Consider the following 18,618-nt stretch of genomic DNA (forward strand, 5'->3'; position numbering starts at 1 on the left):
GGCATGTCCCTTCTCACCCCACTGTCTCGGCGGTGCTGTTAAGGTTGATTCCAAGGCTGGAGCCTTACATGCCGCGCTCCTTCACCATCCCTCGGGCTCTGGCTTGAGGTGGGAGCCAGCACGGTTCTCCATGCTTTGCAGGAGACCGGTCTCCATCCGCAGCCCTTCAGGATCCTGCTGGACGGAGCACTCATCCCCAGGGACATGGCCCTGCGTCTCAGCAAGCTAAGTACCTGAGACGTTTATATTCTGGGGGTCCCTGTACTTTATTATGTGGGGAGAGTGTGCTGAGTGAGTTTTCTGACATTTCCGGCCGGTTCTCTGGCTGTCGCCTGAGAACCGCGCCGAGGGTGCCTGCGCGCCGGCCGCACCGCTCAAATTTAGGCCCCGGCTTCGCCGGAGGCCTACTTTCGGTTTCAGTGCCCTCGCATGTCATTCATGCAGAGGGACAGTGTGGCTCCGCCCAGCGGCCGTTCTGCACAGGGGAGGGACACTCCTCACTGAGTACATGTCTCCTCCCCTGTAAGTCTCTTTGGCCCTCCAGATCCCGCTCTCAGGGTTGTCCCCGCCCCCTCTCCTCGCTCCGGCGCCATTTTATCAGCGTTTTCTCTGCAATCAGCACTGGCTGCCGCATCCCTGCTGAGGTGCTTGGGGGTCCGGGCTTCGGGATCTGGAGGGCACACAACACCGCTCCAGCGGTCTGGTAAGCCACAACCTCTGGTTGTGGGCCTCTGTATATACTCTCTGGGGGTCACTCTGGCAGAGCCCCCACTTCAGCAGCATGTCTCACACGAGGAGCAAGGCTCCAAAGCTATATTCAGTATGCACTGCAAGAAGCTCGTGCTGCCTGAACCGAGCACATATCCACATTGTGATGCCTGCTCTAACCTGACAATGCCTCAGCCTGGAATCGCACCCACAGTGGTCTCTCCGGCTGCTCCGGCTCCTGTGGCTGAACCCCCGGCTTGGGTAGAATCCTTCTCTAGGTCAATCTTCCAGTCTTTTGCCGACTCCATGGGACAGCTGTCCCGGACTTTGCTGAACATGCATCAGCCCCCTTCATAGGGTGCCTCTGCTGCTAGGGCTCTCTCAGCGGAGCTCACAGAGGATTCATCATCTGGTCCCAGACCCCGTCCTCCTAAAAGGAGACGCAGGGCTCCCTCTCCTTCCTCGTCCCGCGGCTCTGTTTTAGAAGCTGACTCGCCGGACGAGGAGGATGCCTTTACTGGGGGCTCGGAGGCTACCTCCATGTGCCCCATTGATCTGTCCGAAAGTGACTCAGATGTTAGTGATTTGATTGCGTCCATTAATTCTGTACTGGCCTCAATCCGCCAGTATCAGAGGAGCAACCCTCTCTGGCAGAAAAGCACCAGTTTGCCTTGCCTAAGAGGACAAGGAGTGTGTTCTTTAACCACTCCAGTTTTCAGGCCACTGTGACCAAGCCTAGGGCCTGTCCTGACAAACGCTTCCCAAAGCGTGGTTCTGATGACCGTTTTCCCTTTCCACCTGAGGTGGTCAAGGAGTGGGCTCATTCACCAAAGGTAGACCCCCCGGTGTCTAGACTCTCAGCCCGGACCGTTGTATCAGTGGCTGATGGCACCTCTCTTAAGGATTCCACTGACCGCCAGGTTGACCTTCTGGCCAAATCTGTATATGAGGCGACAGGGGCCTCGTTCTCCCCATCTTTTGCAGCAGTGTGGGCTCTCAAAGCCATCTCTGCTTCTCTAGAAGAGATGCATTCCCTCACCAGGGAATCTATGCCCGAAATGGTTGCCTTAACTTACCAAGCTTCAGCTTTTTCATCCTATGCCATGTCTGCCATGCTGGAGGCTTCTCACCGCACTGCGGTGGCTTCGGCTAATTCCCTCGCTATCCGCAGGATCTTGTGGCTTCGAGAGTGGAAGGCAGATGCTTTTTCAAAGAAGTACCTTGCTGGGCTCCCTTTTGCTGGGTCCAGGCTATTCGGTGAACAACTGGATGAAATTATTAAGGAAGCTACTGGCGGGAAGAGTACTTCCATGCCACAAACCAAAACCAGGAAACCTGTCCAGGGTAGGAACCAGTCGAGGTTTCGTTCCTTTCGTTCCTCCAACTGGTCGTCCTCTAAGGCCTCGGCCTCGTCCACTAACTCAGCCAAGGACCAGAAATCCAACTGGCGCCCAAAAGCGCGTCCACAGAAGACCGCAGGAGCTGCTGCCACTAAGGCAGCCTCCTCTTGACTATCTGTCCGCGCCAGCAACGTCCTTAGTCGGTGGCAGGCTCTCCCACTTTGGCGACGTGTGGTTTCAACACGTCTCCGATCAGTGGGTGCGGGATATCATCTCCCACGGCTACAGGATAGAATTCTCTTCCAGCCCGCCAAACAGATTTTTTCTGTCAACTCCCCCCTGCTCCAAGGCCGCCGCCTTCTCTCAGGCCGTCGCATCCTTGCAGGCCAACGGAATAATTGTACCGGTTCCCGCCCGGGAGCGGTTCAGAGGTTTCTACTCAAATCTCTTCCTAGTCCCCAAAAAGGACGGTTCCTTCTGGCCCATCCTGGATCTCAAGCTTCTCAACAAGCATGTTCAGGTGCGGCATTTTCGCATGGAGTCTCTGCGATCAGTCATTGCCTCAATGACCCAAGGGGATTTCCTGGCATCCATCGACATCAGAGATGCCTATCTGCATGTGCCAATTGCAGTTTCACACCAGCGTTGGCTACGTTTTGCAATCGGAGAGGAACATTTCCAATTCGTGGCTCTCCCCTTCGGGTTAGCCACGGCCCCTCGGGTATTCACCAAGGTCATGGCAGCAGTGGTTGCGGTTCTGCACCTCCAGGGGTTGGCAGTGATTCCTTACCTGGACGACCTTCTAGTCAAGGCTTCATCCAGCGCAGACTGTCAGCGGAGTGTCTCTCTCACTCTCGCCACTCTAGCCCAATTCGGGTGGCTTGTCAATCTGCCCAAATCCACTCTGACTCCGACCCAGAGGCTCACGTACCTAGGGATGCAGTTCGAGACTCTGCCAGCACTTGTGAAGCTGCCCTTAGTCAAACAGCAGTCCCTCCAACTCGCGGTGCGCTCTCTGCTGAGGCCCCGCCGTCATTCCATCAGGCACCTAATGCAGGTGCTGGGTCAGATGGTGGCGTCAATGGAGGCTGTTCCCTTTGCCCAGTTCCATCTGCGTCCTCTGCAGCTGGACATTCTCCGCTGTTGGGACAAGCGGACTTCCTCCTTGCACAGGCTAGTGGCTCTGTCGCCACAGACCAGGAGCTCTCTTCAGTGGTGGCTTCGGCCCCTCTCTCTGTCTCAGGGGCGCTCCTTCCTGGCCCTGTCCTGGGTGATCCTCACCACGGATGCCAGTCTATCCGGCTGGGGAGCGGTATGTCTCCACCACCGAGCGCAGGGCACTTGGACTCCGTCCGAGTCAGCCCTCTCGATCAATGTGCTGGAAACCAGAGCTGTGCTTCTAGCTCTCCTAGCCTTTCACCACCTGTTGGCGGGCAAGCACATCCGAGTCCAGTCAGACAACGCGACAGCGGTTGCCTACATCAATCACCAAGGCGGGACACGCAGCCGCCTGGCAATGTTGGAGGTTCAACGCATCCTTCAATGGACGGAGGACTCCAAGTCCACCATATCCGCAGTCCACATCCCAGGCATGGAAAACTGGGAAGCAGATTATCTCAGCCATCAAACCGTGGACAGTGGCGAGTGGTCCCTGCATCCGGCAGTGTTTCAGTCACTCTGCCGCAAGTGGGGCACTCCGGAAGTGGACCTAATGGCATCCCGTCACAACAACAAGGTTCCGGTTTACGTGGCTCGCTCCCACGATCCTCAGGCCTTTGCAGCGGACGCTCTGGTTCAAGACTGGTCCCAGTTTTGTCTGTCCTACGTGTTTCCCCCTCTAGCTCTCTTGCCCAGAGTTCTGCGCAAGATCAGAATGGAGGGCCGTCGGGTCATCCTCATTGCTCCGGACTGGCCCAGGCGAGCTTGGTACCCAGACCTGCTCCATCTGTCCGTAGATGTGCCGTGGCATCTTCCGGACCGTCCAGACCTTCTCTCACAAGGTCTGTTTTTCCGCCAGAATTCTGCGGCTCTCAGATTGACGGCGTGGCTCTTGAGTCCTGGATCTTGACGGCTTCTGGTATTCCTCCTGAAGTCATTTCCACTATGACTCGGGCCCGGAAGTCTTCCTCGGCCAAAATCTATCACAGGACTTGGAGAATTTTCCTGTCCTGGTGTCGCTCTTCCGGCCATGCTCCTTGGCCTTTTTCCTTGCCGACCCGTCTGTCCTTTCAACAGTCCAGTCTGCAGCTAGGACTATCCCTCAATTCCCTCAAGGGACAAGTCTCGGCTCTGTCAGTACTGTTCCAGTGGCGTATCGCCCGGCTTGCTCAAGTGCGCACCTTCATGCAGGGCGCGTCTCACATCATTCCGCCTTACCGGCGGCCCTTGGATCCCTGGGACCTCAATTTGGTCCTCACGGCCTTGCAGAAACCCCCCTTTGAGCCTCTTAGGGAGGTTTCTTTGTTTCGTCTTTCACAGAAAGTGGTCTTTCTAGTGGCCATAACTTCCCTCAGGAGAGTCTCTGATTTGGCTGCGCTCTCTTCGGAGTCACCTTTTTTGGTTTTTCATCAAGACAAGGTGGTTCTCCGTCTGACTCCGGACTTTCTCCCTAAGGTGGTTTCTCCTTTCCACCTTAACCAGGACATTTCCCTGCCTTCCTTTTGTCCGGCTCCTGTTCATCGCTTTGAAAAAGCGTTGCATACTCTGGATCTGGTGCGGGCGCTCCGGATCTATGTGTCTCGCACCGCTGCTCTTAGGCGGTGTACCTCTCTTTTTGTGCTAACCACAGGTCGGCGTAAGGGCCTCTCTGCTTCTAAGCCGACCTTAGCTCGTTGGATTAGGTCGACCATTTCCGATGCCTACCAGTGTTCTCAGGTGCCTCCCCCGCCGGGGAGCAAGGCACACTCGACCAGAGCTGTCTGTGCCTCTTGGGCTTTCAGGCACCAGGCTACGGCTCAGCAAGTCTGTCAGGCTGCCACTTGGACTAGCCTGCATACCTTTTCAAAGCACTACCAAGTGCATGCTCATGCTTCGGCAGATGCGAGCTTGGGCAGACGCATCCTTCAGGCGGCTGTCGCCCATTTGTGAAGTTAGGCTCTGCCTACTTCTCAGTTTTTCTGTTTATTCCCACCAATGGACTGCTTTGAGACGTCCCAATGTCTGGGTCTCCCATAGGAACGATAAAGAAAAAGAGAATTTGTTTACTTACCGTAAATTCTTTTTCTTATAGTTCCGTATTGGGAGACCCAGCACCCTCCCTGTTGCCTGTTGGCAGTTTCTTGTTCCGCGTGTTATCACCGGCTGTTGTCGTGGACAGAGTCTCCGGTTATTCCGGTTCTTGCTCTGTCTTTACTTGTGGGTGGCTATTCTCCTTCAGCTTTTGCACTAAACTGGCTAGATCTGGTTCTCCAGGGGGTGTATAGGCTCAGAGGGAGGAGCTACACTTTTTAGTGTAGTACCTTGTGTGTCCTCCGGAGGCAGAAGCTATACACCCAATGTCTGGGTCTCCCAATACGGAACTATAAGAAAAAGAATTTACGGTAAGTAAACAAAATTCTCTTTTTTGCCGCCTCAAATACCATAGCCATCCGTAGAGCTCTCTGGCTCCGACAATGGCGAGCGGACTCTGCCTCCAAGAAGTCTCTCACGGGCCTTCCCTTTTTTTCTAGACCGATTGTTTGGCGAATGTCTGGACAAGCTCATTTCTGACGCCACGGGAGGAAAGAGTACCTCCCTCCCCCAGCTGAAGTCCAGAACGACCTTCACCAGACGTCCACAGTCCTCGTTCCGCTCCTTTCGGAACTCATTTGGTTGGTCGACATCCCGCTCTGCCCCCGCCACTAGCCGCGGACTACGCAGGGACCGACCACCTCAGCTCTCACCGAAACCCACTTCGTCATGGCAGCCTAGACCGAAACAGCCCAGGACTAGGGAGACTCGTCCACGACGTTTTTTCCCCTCATGGCTCCTCCGGCGCCCCGGAAGACACACTCATTGTAGGAGGTCGACTGCGGCTCTTTCAATACATCTGGGCTGCCGCCTCAGGCGACAAATGGGTGCGAGACCTTGTGTCTTCCGGTTACCACATAGAATTTCGGACCCGACCCCCGAGTCGGTTCTTCCTCTCAAACCCCCCAAAGACTCGAAAACGACGCAAGGCTTTTTTTCTCAGCAATCCACTAGCTCCAAACAGCAGGAGTGATAATACCTGTCCCGGACATCGAGAAGTTCAGGGGTTTTTATTCCAACCTCTTTGTGATCCCCAAAAAGGATGGTTCAGTTCGACTCATCTTGGACCTCAAACACCTGAACAAACATGTGCACGTACAGAGATTCAGAATGGAGTCCCTAAGGTCCATTATTGCATCCATGGTCGAAGGGGAATTCCTCGCCTCCATAGATATCAAGGACGCGTACCTGCACATACCCATCGCCCCACATCACCAAAAGTTCCTCCGCTTCGCAGTTCAGGACTCCCATTTTCAATTCGTAGCCCTACCCTTCGGCCTTGCCACTGCACCAAGGGTCTTCACCAAAGTCATGGCGGCCTCCATGAGCGTCCTTCACGCCAGGGGAGTAGTCGTTCTCCCTTACTTGGACGACCTCCTCATCAAGGCCCACTCCTTCCGTGACTGCTCAACCAACGTACAGATCACCGTGGACACCCTATCCCGCTTAGGGTGGCTACTGAATGTAGACAAATCATCCCCGGTCCCATCACGATCCATCACCTTCCTGGGCATGTCCCTGGACACCCGTCGGGGCTTGATCTATCTCCCTCAGGACTCAGGACAAGGCGATCGCTCTTCGACAAGCGGTACGCTGCCTTCTACGTCCTCCGTCTCGCTCCATTCGATTCAGCATGAAGGTGCTCGGCAGGATGGTGGCGGCTATGGAGGCAGTACCCTTTGCTCAACTGCACCTCCGCCCACTGCAGCTAGCCCTTCTAGCGGCCTGGGACAAGAGCCCCTTCTCCCTGGACAAACATCTTCACCTGACGCCTTCAGTCAGGTATGCACTCCGCTGATGGCTTCGGTCCTCATCCCTATCGAAGGGGAGATCTTTTCTCCCAGTGAACTGGCTGGTCCTGACCACGGACGCCAGCCTCCTAGCTCCTAGCTGGGGAGCAGTGTACCGACACCACACTGCTCAAGGACGTTGGACGCCCCAGGAGTCCTCCCTACCCATAAACATCCTTGAAATCTGTGCGATCTTCCTCGCGCTCAGGGCGTTCTGCCCTCTGCTAGCGGGTCGTCAGATTCGAGTCCAATCGGACAATGCGACAGCTGTAGCCTATATCAATCGGCAGGGGGGCACCCGCAGCAAAGCGGCTTATCTCGAGGCCCACAGGATCCTCAACTGGGCCGAATCGACGGGATCAGTGATATCAGCGGTACACATACCGGGAGTAGAGAACTGGGCAGCAGACTTTTGCCAAGGCCTGGCTGCCGGAGAGTGGTCTCTCCACCCAGAAGTGTTCCTACACATCTGCACTAGCTGGGGTACACCAGACATGGATCTAATGGCCTCAAGGTTGAACGCAAAGGTACCCGCGTTCATAGCCAGGTCACGCGACCCACAGTCCATCGGCGCGGATGCTCTAGTCTGCTCCTGGCACCACTTCCGCCTGCCTTACAAATTTCCACCTCTACCCCTGCTGCCGCGGGTAATCAGGAAGATCAAGGCAGACTTGCTGACCCAAGGGCCCAATTCCCATCAGAACTGCAGAGCCCTGAAGCTGACGGCATGGCTATTGAGACCTGGGTATTAACAAGAGCGGGATTCTCCCCCGTGGTTATTGCCACCATGATCAGCGCTCGAAAGCCTGCGTCATCCCACATTTACCACCGTACGTGGAAAATCTTCCTTTCATGGTGCAGGGAAACTAACGTCCAGCCTATGCCTCTGGCCATGCCTAGAATTCTCGACTTTCTACAGTCTGGCTTGCAAGCGGGGTTGGCTCTCAGTTCCCTTAAAGGGCAGGTCTCCGCGCTCTCAATCTTCTACCAATGCCGCCTGGCTCAAAAACCGCAAGCCAAGATCTTCCTCTAGTGCGTTTCCCATCTAGTTCCCCCGTACAAACGGCCGCTGGACCCATGGGACCTCAATCTCGTTCTGGACGGTCTTCCGAGGTCCCTGTTTGAACCTCTCAAGGAATCCTCCCTTGCTCTTCTGTCCAGGAAGGTAACATTCCTGGTGGCAATTACGTCCATCAGATGGGTTTCGGAGCTGGCAGCACTCTCTTGCCGCGAGCCTTTTCTGATCTTTCACCAGGACAAGGTGGTTCTGCGCCCCCTTCCGGATTTTCTTCCAAAGGTTCCTACCCCGTTTCATTTGAACGAGGACATTGTTCTGCCTTCCTTTTGTCCACACCCAGTTCATAGGGTGGAAAGGTCTCTGCATTCGTTAGACCTCGTCAGAGCTCTCAGATATTATATATCCAGGACAGCCCCCTTTAGGAAAATGGACTCTTTGTTCGTCATTCCTGAGGGGCCTAAGAAGGGACAGGCAGCTTCAAAAGCAACTCTGGCTCGCTGGATTCGCTCTGCGATCCAGGAAGTCTACCGCTTGCAACTCAAGCCCATTCCTAGTGGGCTGCGGGCTCATTCCACGCGAGCAGTTGGCGCTTCATGGGCCATTCGGCATCAGGCTTCAGTGGAACAGGTGTGTAAGGCTGCGACCTGGTCTAGCCTACATACTTTTTCAAAGCATTACAGAGTCCATACCCAGGTTTCAGCTGAGGCAACTCTGGGTAGGAAAATTCTGCAAACAGCAGTAGAGCACCTCTCTCAGTAGGCGCTCCAGACTGTCTGGGACTGGTTCCTCGTCCTTGGGTTGTGTTGTCTTTCTTTTATTTTTCCCACCCATGAACTGCTTTAGGACGTCCCATGGTCCTGTGTTCCCCAATGAGGCGTCAGAGAAAAACGGATTTTTGTGTACTCACCGTAAAATCGTTTTCTCTTAGCCATCATTGGGGGACACAGCACCCACCCTGTTGCCCTGTTAGGCCTTGGTTCTCTCAGTACCTTATTTGGTTATGACTCTTTTTTTCTCATGTTCCTCCGTTGAGATAAGTTCTTACTATTTTTTTCTCCTACTGCTTCTGTACTAAAACCCCCGGCCAGGGGGTGTATACTGCAGAGGATGAGCTAATGTCTTTTTCATCTACTTAGTGTCCTCCTATGGATAGGCAGCATAACACCCATGGTCCTGTGTTCCCCAATGATGGCTAAGAGAAAACGATTTTACGGTGAATACACAAAAATCCGTTTTTTTACGTTATGCAGAGTGGTCTGTGCACTTATATACAGTATTCTAGAATGCTGTTTATAATAGCTTACTGGTGGTGGCTACAGTGTATTGGGGATAATTCTGGTGGCAGGTTTCCTTTAAGCTGAGGCCACAACGCAAACACTTGCAGATTTTTTTATGCAGTGACATTCTGTGAAATAAATACTCGGTATGCCCATTATTTTAAAGATAAAGGTGGGGTTCTGAAACTATACTGTAAATCGCTGCTTAATATTTATTGACATTCTGCAGCAAATCTGGAATATGTGAATTCATCCTTTGTGTGCGAAGGTGAAATTTTCAATGGAGTTCTCCCACATTTGCTTGTGAATCCTCATCAGTAACGACACTTAAACCTACTTATATTTCCCACTTTCTATATTGTAAGGTCAATTTTGAAGATGATTGCCGGGGCAAGTATCTAGAGCTACTAGGATTCAGAAAGGAAGATCTTGGAGCAAAGGTAACAATCTGTCCTACATGTTTGCTTTGGATGAGGGCTGATTTCCCATTGTTTTTCTTTAATCTCTCCCTTTAGTGCATGCTCCTTAGGGGTACTTCTCACATAGCGAGATCACTGCTGAGTCACGGTTTTTGTGACGCACTAGTGACCTCATTAGCGATCTCACTGTGTGTGACACTGAGCAGCGATCTGGCCCCTGCTGTGAAATCGCTGCTCGTTACACACTGCTCTGGTTCATTTTTTGGACGTTGCTCTCCCGCTGTGAAGCACACATCACTGTGTTTGACAGCGAGAGAGCAACGATCTGAATGTGCAGGGAGCAGGGAGCCGGCGTCTGGCAGCCTGCAGTAAGCTGTAACCAAGGTAAATATCGGGTAACCAAGCGAAGTGCTTTTCTTAGTTACCCGATATTTACCTTGGTTACTAGCATCCGCCGCTCTCAGGCTGCCAGTGATGGCTCCCTGCACACGTAGCCGGAGTACACAACGTGTAAATAAGCAAAGCGGTTTGCTTATTAACCCGATGTGTACTCTGGCTACGAGTGCAGGGAGCCAGCGCTAAGCGGTGTGCGCTGGTAACCAAGGTAAATATCGGGTAACCAAGCGCTTGGTTACCCGATATTTACCTTAGTTACCAAGCGCAGCGTCGCTTCCACGCGTCGCGGGGGGGTGGTCACTAGTCGCTGGTGAGATCTGCCTGATTGACAGCTCACCAGCGACCATGTAGCGACGCACCAGCGATCCTGACCAGGTCAGATCGCTGGTGGGATCGCTGGAGCGTCGCTAAAGTGTGACGGTACCCTTAGACCTCATGGTGACAAGTTGGCTGCTTACTCCATTTTTTATCTTTTCCTTAGCCTCGCTCCCTGTAGTCACATAATGTAAAGGTTTCAACTCCACTACAACTCACATTTTCTTGTGTACATGCTGGTCCTAGAAATGTTCTTTTATTGTTTATAATGGTGGGATAGAATTGAAATTGTGCATACCACAAGGTGGTTTATAAAGGCAGATCCTACACAAACAAATATACATGTTGATAAGAGTAAAGCGAAATATATGAAGGAATGATTTTTTTTTTCTTTTTTTCCAGATCGCATCTGTTTTAAGCCATGTGGGTGGAACAGATCAGGTAATTTTGGTAATTAGTCTGTGTCTGGTTGTCCAGTGGGAAATTTTCAACCTAAGTGTGTGTAATTCCAGCAATTCCTCCGTTTTATTCCAGAAACATCATCCATGTATGGCAACCAGTGAAAAATTCTTCATGTATTTAGTTTGTTTGTAACTCTATACATATTTATTGGGTGATTAAAGGATAGCTCTTTTTAGAGAAGTTTATTACCATATCGTAGCATATCGTACAACGATGGGACGGCAGAATTGTTTATTGCACTTTCATTCCCCTACAAATTTCCCTCTTGGCGACACTACTAAGCAACTGTTACTATTATTTTATTTTTTATTTTTTTACATAAATGAAAAGTACACATGAAGATAAGAAATCTTGTAATATATCTCACCACAGTAATCTGCTTCTTTCTCTTTCTGGACTGTTCTTTCATTCTTAAAATTCTCAATTCACTGGTAAAATCTGTATTCAATGAAGGCAGATTTTTCCTTTACTGAGATAGATGGCAGATGCTAATGATAAGATTCTATGTAGATAGAAGAGACAGAAGGGGCTCTGCTTCTAACGACTATCTCCTTCTCACAAAATTTTTCATAAGGTGCCTCACTGTATATAGGATAAAACTTCAAGTCGGCAATACAGAGGGATTTAAACCTGGATACTGCTGACCAAGGACAGACATCATAACAAGGAAAAACCAGGGAATCCAAAAAATAAAATATTCATGTTTATTAAAACATCTTTAAACTCAGTTAGTTTGGTGTGTCAGCCATCATGGATTTTTAAAGATGTTTCAATAAACATAATTTAATTTTTTTGATACCCTGGATATTCCTCGTTATGCTACCTCCTCCTCTCATCTTCCGTTTATATAAAAAAAATGGCAGTTGCTACTAATAAGATTCTATGTAGAATGAAGAGGGTGGAGGAGCTCTGCTTCTAACGCATACCTGCTTCTTTCATCTTCCCTCTATATAACAGATTGACAGATGTTACTGATAAGATTCTCTTTAGATTGAAGAGGAGGAGCTCTGCTTCTAATGCCTACCACCTCCCCTCACCCTCTCTTTATATAAAAGATGGCAGTTGCTACTGATCAGATTCTATGTAGATAGAAGAGGGAGGAGGAAGAAAGAGCTCTGCTTCTAATGCCTATCTCCTCCTTTCGCTTTCCATCCATATAAAAGATGGCAGTTGTTACTGATAAGATTCTATGTGGATATAAGCAGATCTCCTCTTCCTCTCTCTTCTAACACCTACCTCATCCTCTCACCTTCCCTCTATATAAAAGATGCCAGTTGCTGCTGATAAAATTCTATGTAGATAGAGGGAGGAGGGGAGCTCTGCTTCTAATGCAGACCTTCTCCGCTCACTTCCATCTATGCAAAAGATGGCAGTTGGTAGTAATAAGATTCTAAGTAGAGGGGAGGAGTGAGGAGATAGAGGCAGAGCTTCTAATTAGTTTTTCCTATGCCATCTACATAGAATCTGATCAGTAGCAACTGCCATCTCTCATCTCTGTAATGGGAAAGGGTCCGTTAAGATGAGACAACCAGTAACATGACAAGGACGCCGATGGATAAACATTTACCAATTGTCAGTCATTTGGATACATATTCATATAGGCAGCCCAAAGCACACAATGCGCACTGAACAATCAGTACTAACTCTCCCAGTGCACATGAGTTGCCATTGTTTTCAGCAGTGCGAGTCCTGATTACACAGCATGATGCACTGCGGAGAATGATGATCTTTTATGCTGCATAAATATCATGTCACCTGAAAAATTAGCCTTTTGCTCATTCATCGAATGATGAATAGCTGTTTACATGGCAAGATAATCGTGAAACAAGCTTTTAACAATACTTATTCATGATGACCTTGCAGTGTAAATGCCCCTAAAATCTGTTTTCACTGAATATAGATTTTTGTCACACTTCCACGTTGAGTATTTGGTGAGTTTTTTACCTCAGTATTTGTAGCCAAAACCAGTAGTGGGTGAAAAATGCAGCAATGGTGCCCGTGTTTCTATTATACTTTTCCTCTGATTGTTCCACTCCTGGTTTTGACTACAAATACTGAGGTAAAATACTGATCAAATACTCAACATGTGCATGTGGCCTTACAAATACTGAGGTAACATAATCACCAAATACTCAACTTGTGCACGGGGCTTTACAAATATTGAGGTAAATAATCACCAAGTACTCAACCTGTGCATGGGGCCTTACAAATACTGAGGTAAAATAATCACCAAATGCTCAACATGTGCACGTGGCCTTACAAATACTGAGGTAAAATAATGAAGTACTCAACATGTGCACGTGGCCTTACAAATACTGAGGTAAAATAATCACCAAATACTCAACTTGTGCACGGGGCTTTACAAATACTGAGGTAAATAATCACCAAGTACTCAACATGTGCATGTGGCCTTACAAATACTGAGGTAAATAATCACCAAGTACTCAACCTGTGCATGTGGCCTTACAAATACTGAGGTAAATAATCACCAAGTACTCAACATGTGCATGTGGCCTTACAAATACTGAGGTAAAATAATCACCAAATACTCAACTTGTGCACGGGGCTTTACAAATACTGAGGTAAATAATCACCAAGTACTCAACATGTGCATGTGGCCTTACAAATACTGAGGTAAATAATCACCAAGTACTCAACATGTGCATGTGGCCTTACAGATACTGAGGTAAAATAATCATCAAATACCCAACCTGTGCATGTGGCCTTACAAATACTGAGGTAAAATAATCACCAAATACTCAACTTGTGCACGGGGCCTTAAAAATACTGAGGTAAAATAATCACCAAATACTCAACATGTGCACATGGCCTTACAGATACTGAGGTAAAATAATCATCAAATACCCAACCTGTGCATGTGGCCTTACAAATACTGAGGTAAAATAATCACCAAGTACTCAACCTGTGCACGTGGCCTTACAAATACTGAGGTAAAATAATTATCAAATACCCAACCTGTGCACGTGGCCTTACAAATACTGAGGTAAAATAATCACCAAGTGCTCAACCTGTGCACGTGGCCTTACAAATACTGAGGTAAATAATCACCAGATACTCAACATGTGCACGGGGCCTTACAAATACTGAGGTAAAATAATCACCAAGTACTCAACCTGTGCACGTGGCCTTACAAATACTGAGGTAAATAATCACCAGATACCCAACATGTGCACGTGGCCTTACAAATACTGAGGTAAAATAATCACCAAGTACTCAACCTGTGCACGTGGCCTTACAAATACTGAGGTAAATAATCACCAGATACTCAACGTGTGCACGGGGCCTTACAAATACTGAGGTAAAATAATCACCAAATACTCAACGTGTGCACGGGGCCTTACAGATACTGAGGTAAAATAATCACCAAATACTCAACCTGTGCACCTTACAAAAACGTAGGTAGAAAAAAACTAACCGTGAAGTATTTATCTGCCCTGTCAAATAACACGGTAGATCTAGTTGAGAGCGTTTGGTCACTTTGGGACACCTATTGGGCCAATAAAGAATAATAGTAAGGTATGGTTTTGATGGAAGCCTGATATATCCACCCTCACCACTTCACCCCCCCCCCCCCCCTTATATCTCCTTGTCTAGTATTGTTTTGTTTGTCTTGTCACATTCCCTGTCTTTATTGTATTAGTGGATAGTATGATATGTACACTGATTCTCGGTTTACAGTTATTGCTCATATGCTTGTGAGACATATATATGCATTCATGTACTTTTTCCGTGTCTGTTTAAAAATTTAATAAAACATTGTTATAAAAAAACTAACCAAATACTGAACGTGTGCACGGGGGCTTTACAAATACTGAGGTAAATAATCACCAAATACCCAACCTGTGCACGTGGCCTTACAAATACTGAGGTAAAATACTCCACACATACTCAATGTGTGCTTTTACCTGAGAATTGAGAATTTTTATAATGACTGATGAATTCTGGCATTTAAAGAAGCAGATTTGTCTGATAAGATACAAAGTAAATTATTTTCACATGTACTATTCATTTAAAGAGTCAGCAAGGCTATGTCCACATGTTGCATTTTTGCAGTGTTTTTTATTATAAGGCAAATTAAAAGCAATTTTTACAGTCCCAGGAAAAGCTATGATTTCAGAAATCTCGCACACATCTATTTTTATTTTCCTAACTGAATTGGAAAAATTAAGCATTTCCATTCTTTCAATGTTTTTGTAGCGTTTTTTTTTACCATAGAAATCAATGAGGAATTGCAAAACAGCTACCGTGGTCTTATGTGTTTTTGCTGAGTTTTTGGTGAATAAAACAAACTTTATTAAACATGTACTGCAGACAAATAATACAAAAAACGCAGCAAAACCTGCTTTTCGTAAACAGCTGCTTTACTGCCAAGAGAGCAGGTTTTGCCTGTAGAAAAAAAACTGCAAAAAAGCAACATGTGAACTTAACCTAAGTGTGCTTTATTACGTTTTAGATGTTGGATGGATTTTATCTCATACACCCGGGCTCTTATGTACTATCCAGATCAATGTTGACTTTTCTCCATTTGTTACAATAGTCTGAAGACGATAGCATGAAAAGCTTAAAGGGAACCTGTCACCGGATGTTTATAATACTCACCTAATGGTCAGTGTAGAGCAGACTGGTCGGATGGGCGTCTCCGTTCTCTCGGTCCACGCCTCTTCTTACGGCCATCTTTGTCCTCCTTCTGAAGCTAGTGTGGATGAGGCGTTCTACGTCATCTACACTAACTGACAATGAGGTCCTGCGCCTGCACAGGACCTCAATGTCGGTTTGTGTGTATGACGTATAACGCCTCATCCACACTTGCTCCAGAAGGAGGACAAAGATGGCCGACCAGCCTGCTCTGCACCGACCCATTAGGTGAGTATTATAAACATCCGGTGACAGGTTCCCTTTAACGCAGGTCCAACCCGGCCCAAACTTCAAGCTCTGTGGTTTATGGCTGCTGATAAATGCAATACATTTATTTCTATGTTTCCGATGAAGACCGCCTGGTCTCTGCGTTCTGTACTGTCCGTCACTCTATTTCTTATCTGTAAAATGAGAAATCAAACCCAATTATTTAACCAGTACAAACTTTAGTTCATGGTGGGCGTTTTGATTTTTATGAGGACAATGGCATTTCTAGATCTATGCATATAAAGTGGATTCATAGTCTAACGTATTGATAATTCTCCATTTTCACCATTTTTGCTGGCTGTCGATCAGTAGGAAACCTCTGCTTCTATGCATGAACTGTATGGCCCTATAATAATATTTATTCACTTATAGCACCATTAATTCCATAGCGCTTTACATACATCAGCAATACTGTCCCGATGGTTACACTTTAAACTTTTTGCATAGACTAGAAGTCTCCATGTTTTATGGCTCATCTGACCCACCATGGACATTGTTTTCTCTGCGTTGATCTCTACCTTACCCACTTGATTTTTCTTCTAGTCTTTTAACTCTTCCGTACTTTATTTTGCATTTCTTACTCTTATTTACCTAAGACTGTCAAAGAAACTGACCAGGCTGTAGAGCATGATGAGGAGGAAAGTGAAGCGGCAGAAGAGCTGATCTTGGGGGAGGTACTTTTTACCATCTTTAATGCTGCTGTCCTGTGGTCTCTGTGCTATTCATCACTATTGGCATAGCTGCACTGCTTGTAAGATGCTAATTATCAATCAAATCCTTAATACATGTGGCTTCCCAGGATTGCCTGGCGTGAAATTGTGTCTACTAATAATTGTAAAACTAGCTGTGGAACTGCTTTGCTCTATAGTAGCTGAGAACATCACCCAAGAGTGTGCTGCTGTACTTCTTCCCATGTCAACAATCTGTTTTCTACAGGCATTGACTTTTCTGTGTTTTTTTTTCCCCCCCGTTTTTTTAGAATGTAAAATCTGAGAAGGCTGAAGATGGATCTGCCACGCCGTCAGGTGAAACATTTAATATATCAGTGAGCGGAGGTAAATGATCTATATTCTCACACCTTTTTATAAAGCCATTTAGCGTGCTGGCAATGATTCGGGGGATTTAGGGCTTTCTTATACACTTTTATATGTGAATTTCTGTCATCGGGTTAACCACATATGAATAGCAGAATATTTCACATTGCTGACAAAATATACACTGTGTGCACAATTATTAGGCAAGTGAGTATTTTCCAAGCTGTATAATCTGGAATGCTTATTGGATGAAACGGATCCGGTGATGTGTATTTGTGTAATGAGGGAGGATGTGATGTAAGGATATTGTACTTGTGTAATGAGGAAGGGTGTGACGTAAGGATATTATCACCCTTTATCAAGTGTGCAGAATTATAAGGCAGCTTCTTTTCCTGAGACAAAATGAGCCAAAAAAAAAAAAGATTTAACTTTGAAAAGTCAAGAATTGTTAAAAGCATTACAAAGGGATGCGACACTCTTGAAAATGCTGATATAGGGCGTGATCACAGAACCACAAAAAAATTTCTTACCCAGAGTCAACAGAGTCCCAAAATTGTGATGGGGTAAAAAAGACCAAAATTAACTGCCAAATTTGATTTTGATAAATGAAGCGACCAGGAACCCATTATCATGCAGTGCTGTCATATCCCAGAACTGCAACAGCCATGGAGGCCCAGAAGTATAAGGTATTCAGTCCTCAGAGACATGGCCAAGGTATGGAAGGGAGAAACACAACGCAGAAGGTGAAATGCCACAGTTGGACTGAAGACAGGTATTTCAAATGTTTATTGGACTGATGAGATGAGTGACTCCTGACAGACCAGATTGATGGGTCCATGACAGGATCAATAACAGGCACAGACCTCCACATCGACTCACGTGTCAGTGAGGTGGAGGAGGGTGCTGCCATGGGCTGGTATTATTAAAGATGAGCTATTTGGACCTTTTCTGGTTGAAGATGGACTCAAAATCCACTCCCAAACCTACTGCCAGTTTTTAGAAGACGCTTCCTTCATGCAGTGGTGCAGAAAAAAGCCTGCATGTTTCATGTAAACATGATTTTTATACAGGAGAATGCTCAATCGCATGTATCAGAGTACTCAACTACTTGACTAGCCAGTAAAGGTCTTCAAGTTGAGAGAATAATGACATGGCTCCTTCCTCACCTGACCTAAATCCTATTGAGAACTTGTGGGCCCTTCTTAAATATGAAATTTACGGTAAAGGAATACAGTCACCTATCCGAACAGTGTCTGGGAGGTTGTGGTTGTTGTTGTCTAAAGAGTTGATTGTCAACAAATTAAGAAGCTAACAGACTCCATAGAAGGAAGGCGTATTACTGTTATTGAAAAGAAGGGGGGCTATATTTGTCAGAAATGAACTTTTGTACACTTTGAATTATTTGGTTATTTATCTTACATCTTAACATATGAAAATAAGCAATTAAGAATGGAAAAATTAAGTTTTTCATTTAGTTGCATAATAATTCTGCACACTAATAGTTGACCAGTAATTCTGTTCACAGATATATTCTCCTAAGAAAGACAAAACCTCACTTTTACTTTCCTGCATATTCAAGCTTCAGATTTGTTAAACTTTTGGATTGATCAACAGCACTGTAATTGTTCAATAATTTAATTAATCATCAAACATACAAATTGCTAATACCTGTGCACACAGTGTAGTACAGGTGACAAGTGATTGCTGT

General features: G+C 47.2%; 1 protein-coding gene across 7 annotated transcripts in view; it reads left to right on the forward strand.

Annotated features, from left to right (window-relative positions):
* The window catches only part of SEC31A (SEC31 homolog A, COPII component), a 157,648-nt gene that overhangs the window by 62,960 nt on the left and 76,070 nt on the right, over positions 1 to 18,618 (forward strand). For 6 of the 7 annotated variants that reach the window (XM_075352408.1, XM_075352400.1, XM_075352401.1 and 3 more), the window contains exons 12-15: positions 9,727 to 9,801; positions 10,894 to 10,932; positions 16,473 to 16,550; positions 16,856 to 16,931. In XM_075352408.1, coding sequence (XP_075208523.1) covers positions 9,727 to 9,801; positions 10,894 to 10,932; positions 16,473 to 16,550; positions 16,856 to 16,931 — 268 coding nt within the window. The remainder of the gene's footprint in view (positions 1 to 9,726; positions 9,802 to 10,893; positions 10,933 to 16,472; positions 16,551 to 16,855; positions 16,932 to 18,618) is intronic. The other variant, XM_075352403.1, reaches the window with a different exon arrangement.

The sequence above is a fragment of the Anomaloglossus baeobatrachus genome, chromosome 1 (assembly GCF_048569485.1).
Source record: "Anomaloglossus baeobatrachus isolate aAnoBae1 chromosome 1, aAnoBae1.hap1, whole genome shotgun sequence".
Lineage (NCBI taxonomy): Eukaryota > Metazoa > Chordata > Amphibia > Anura > Aromobatidae > Anomaloglossus > Anomaloglossus baeobatrachus.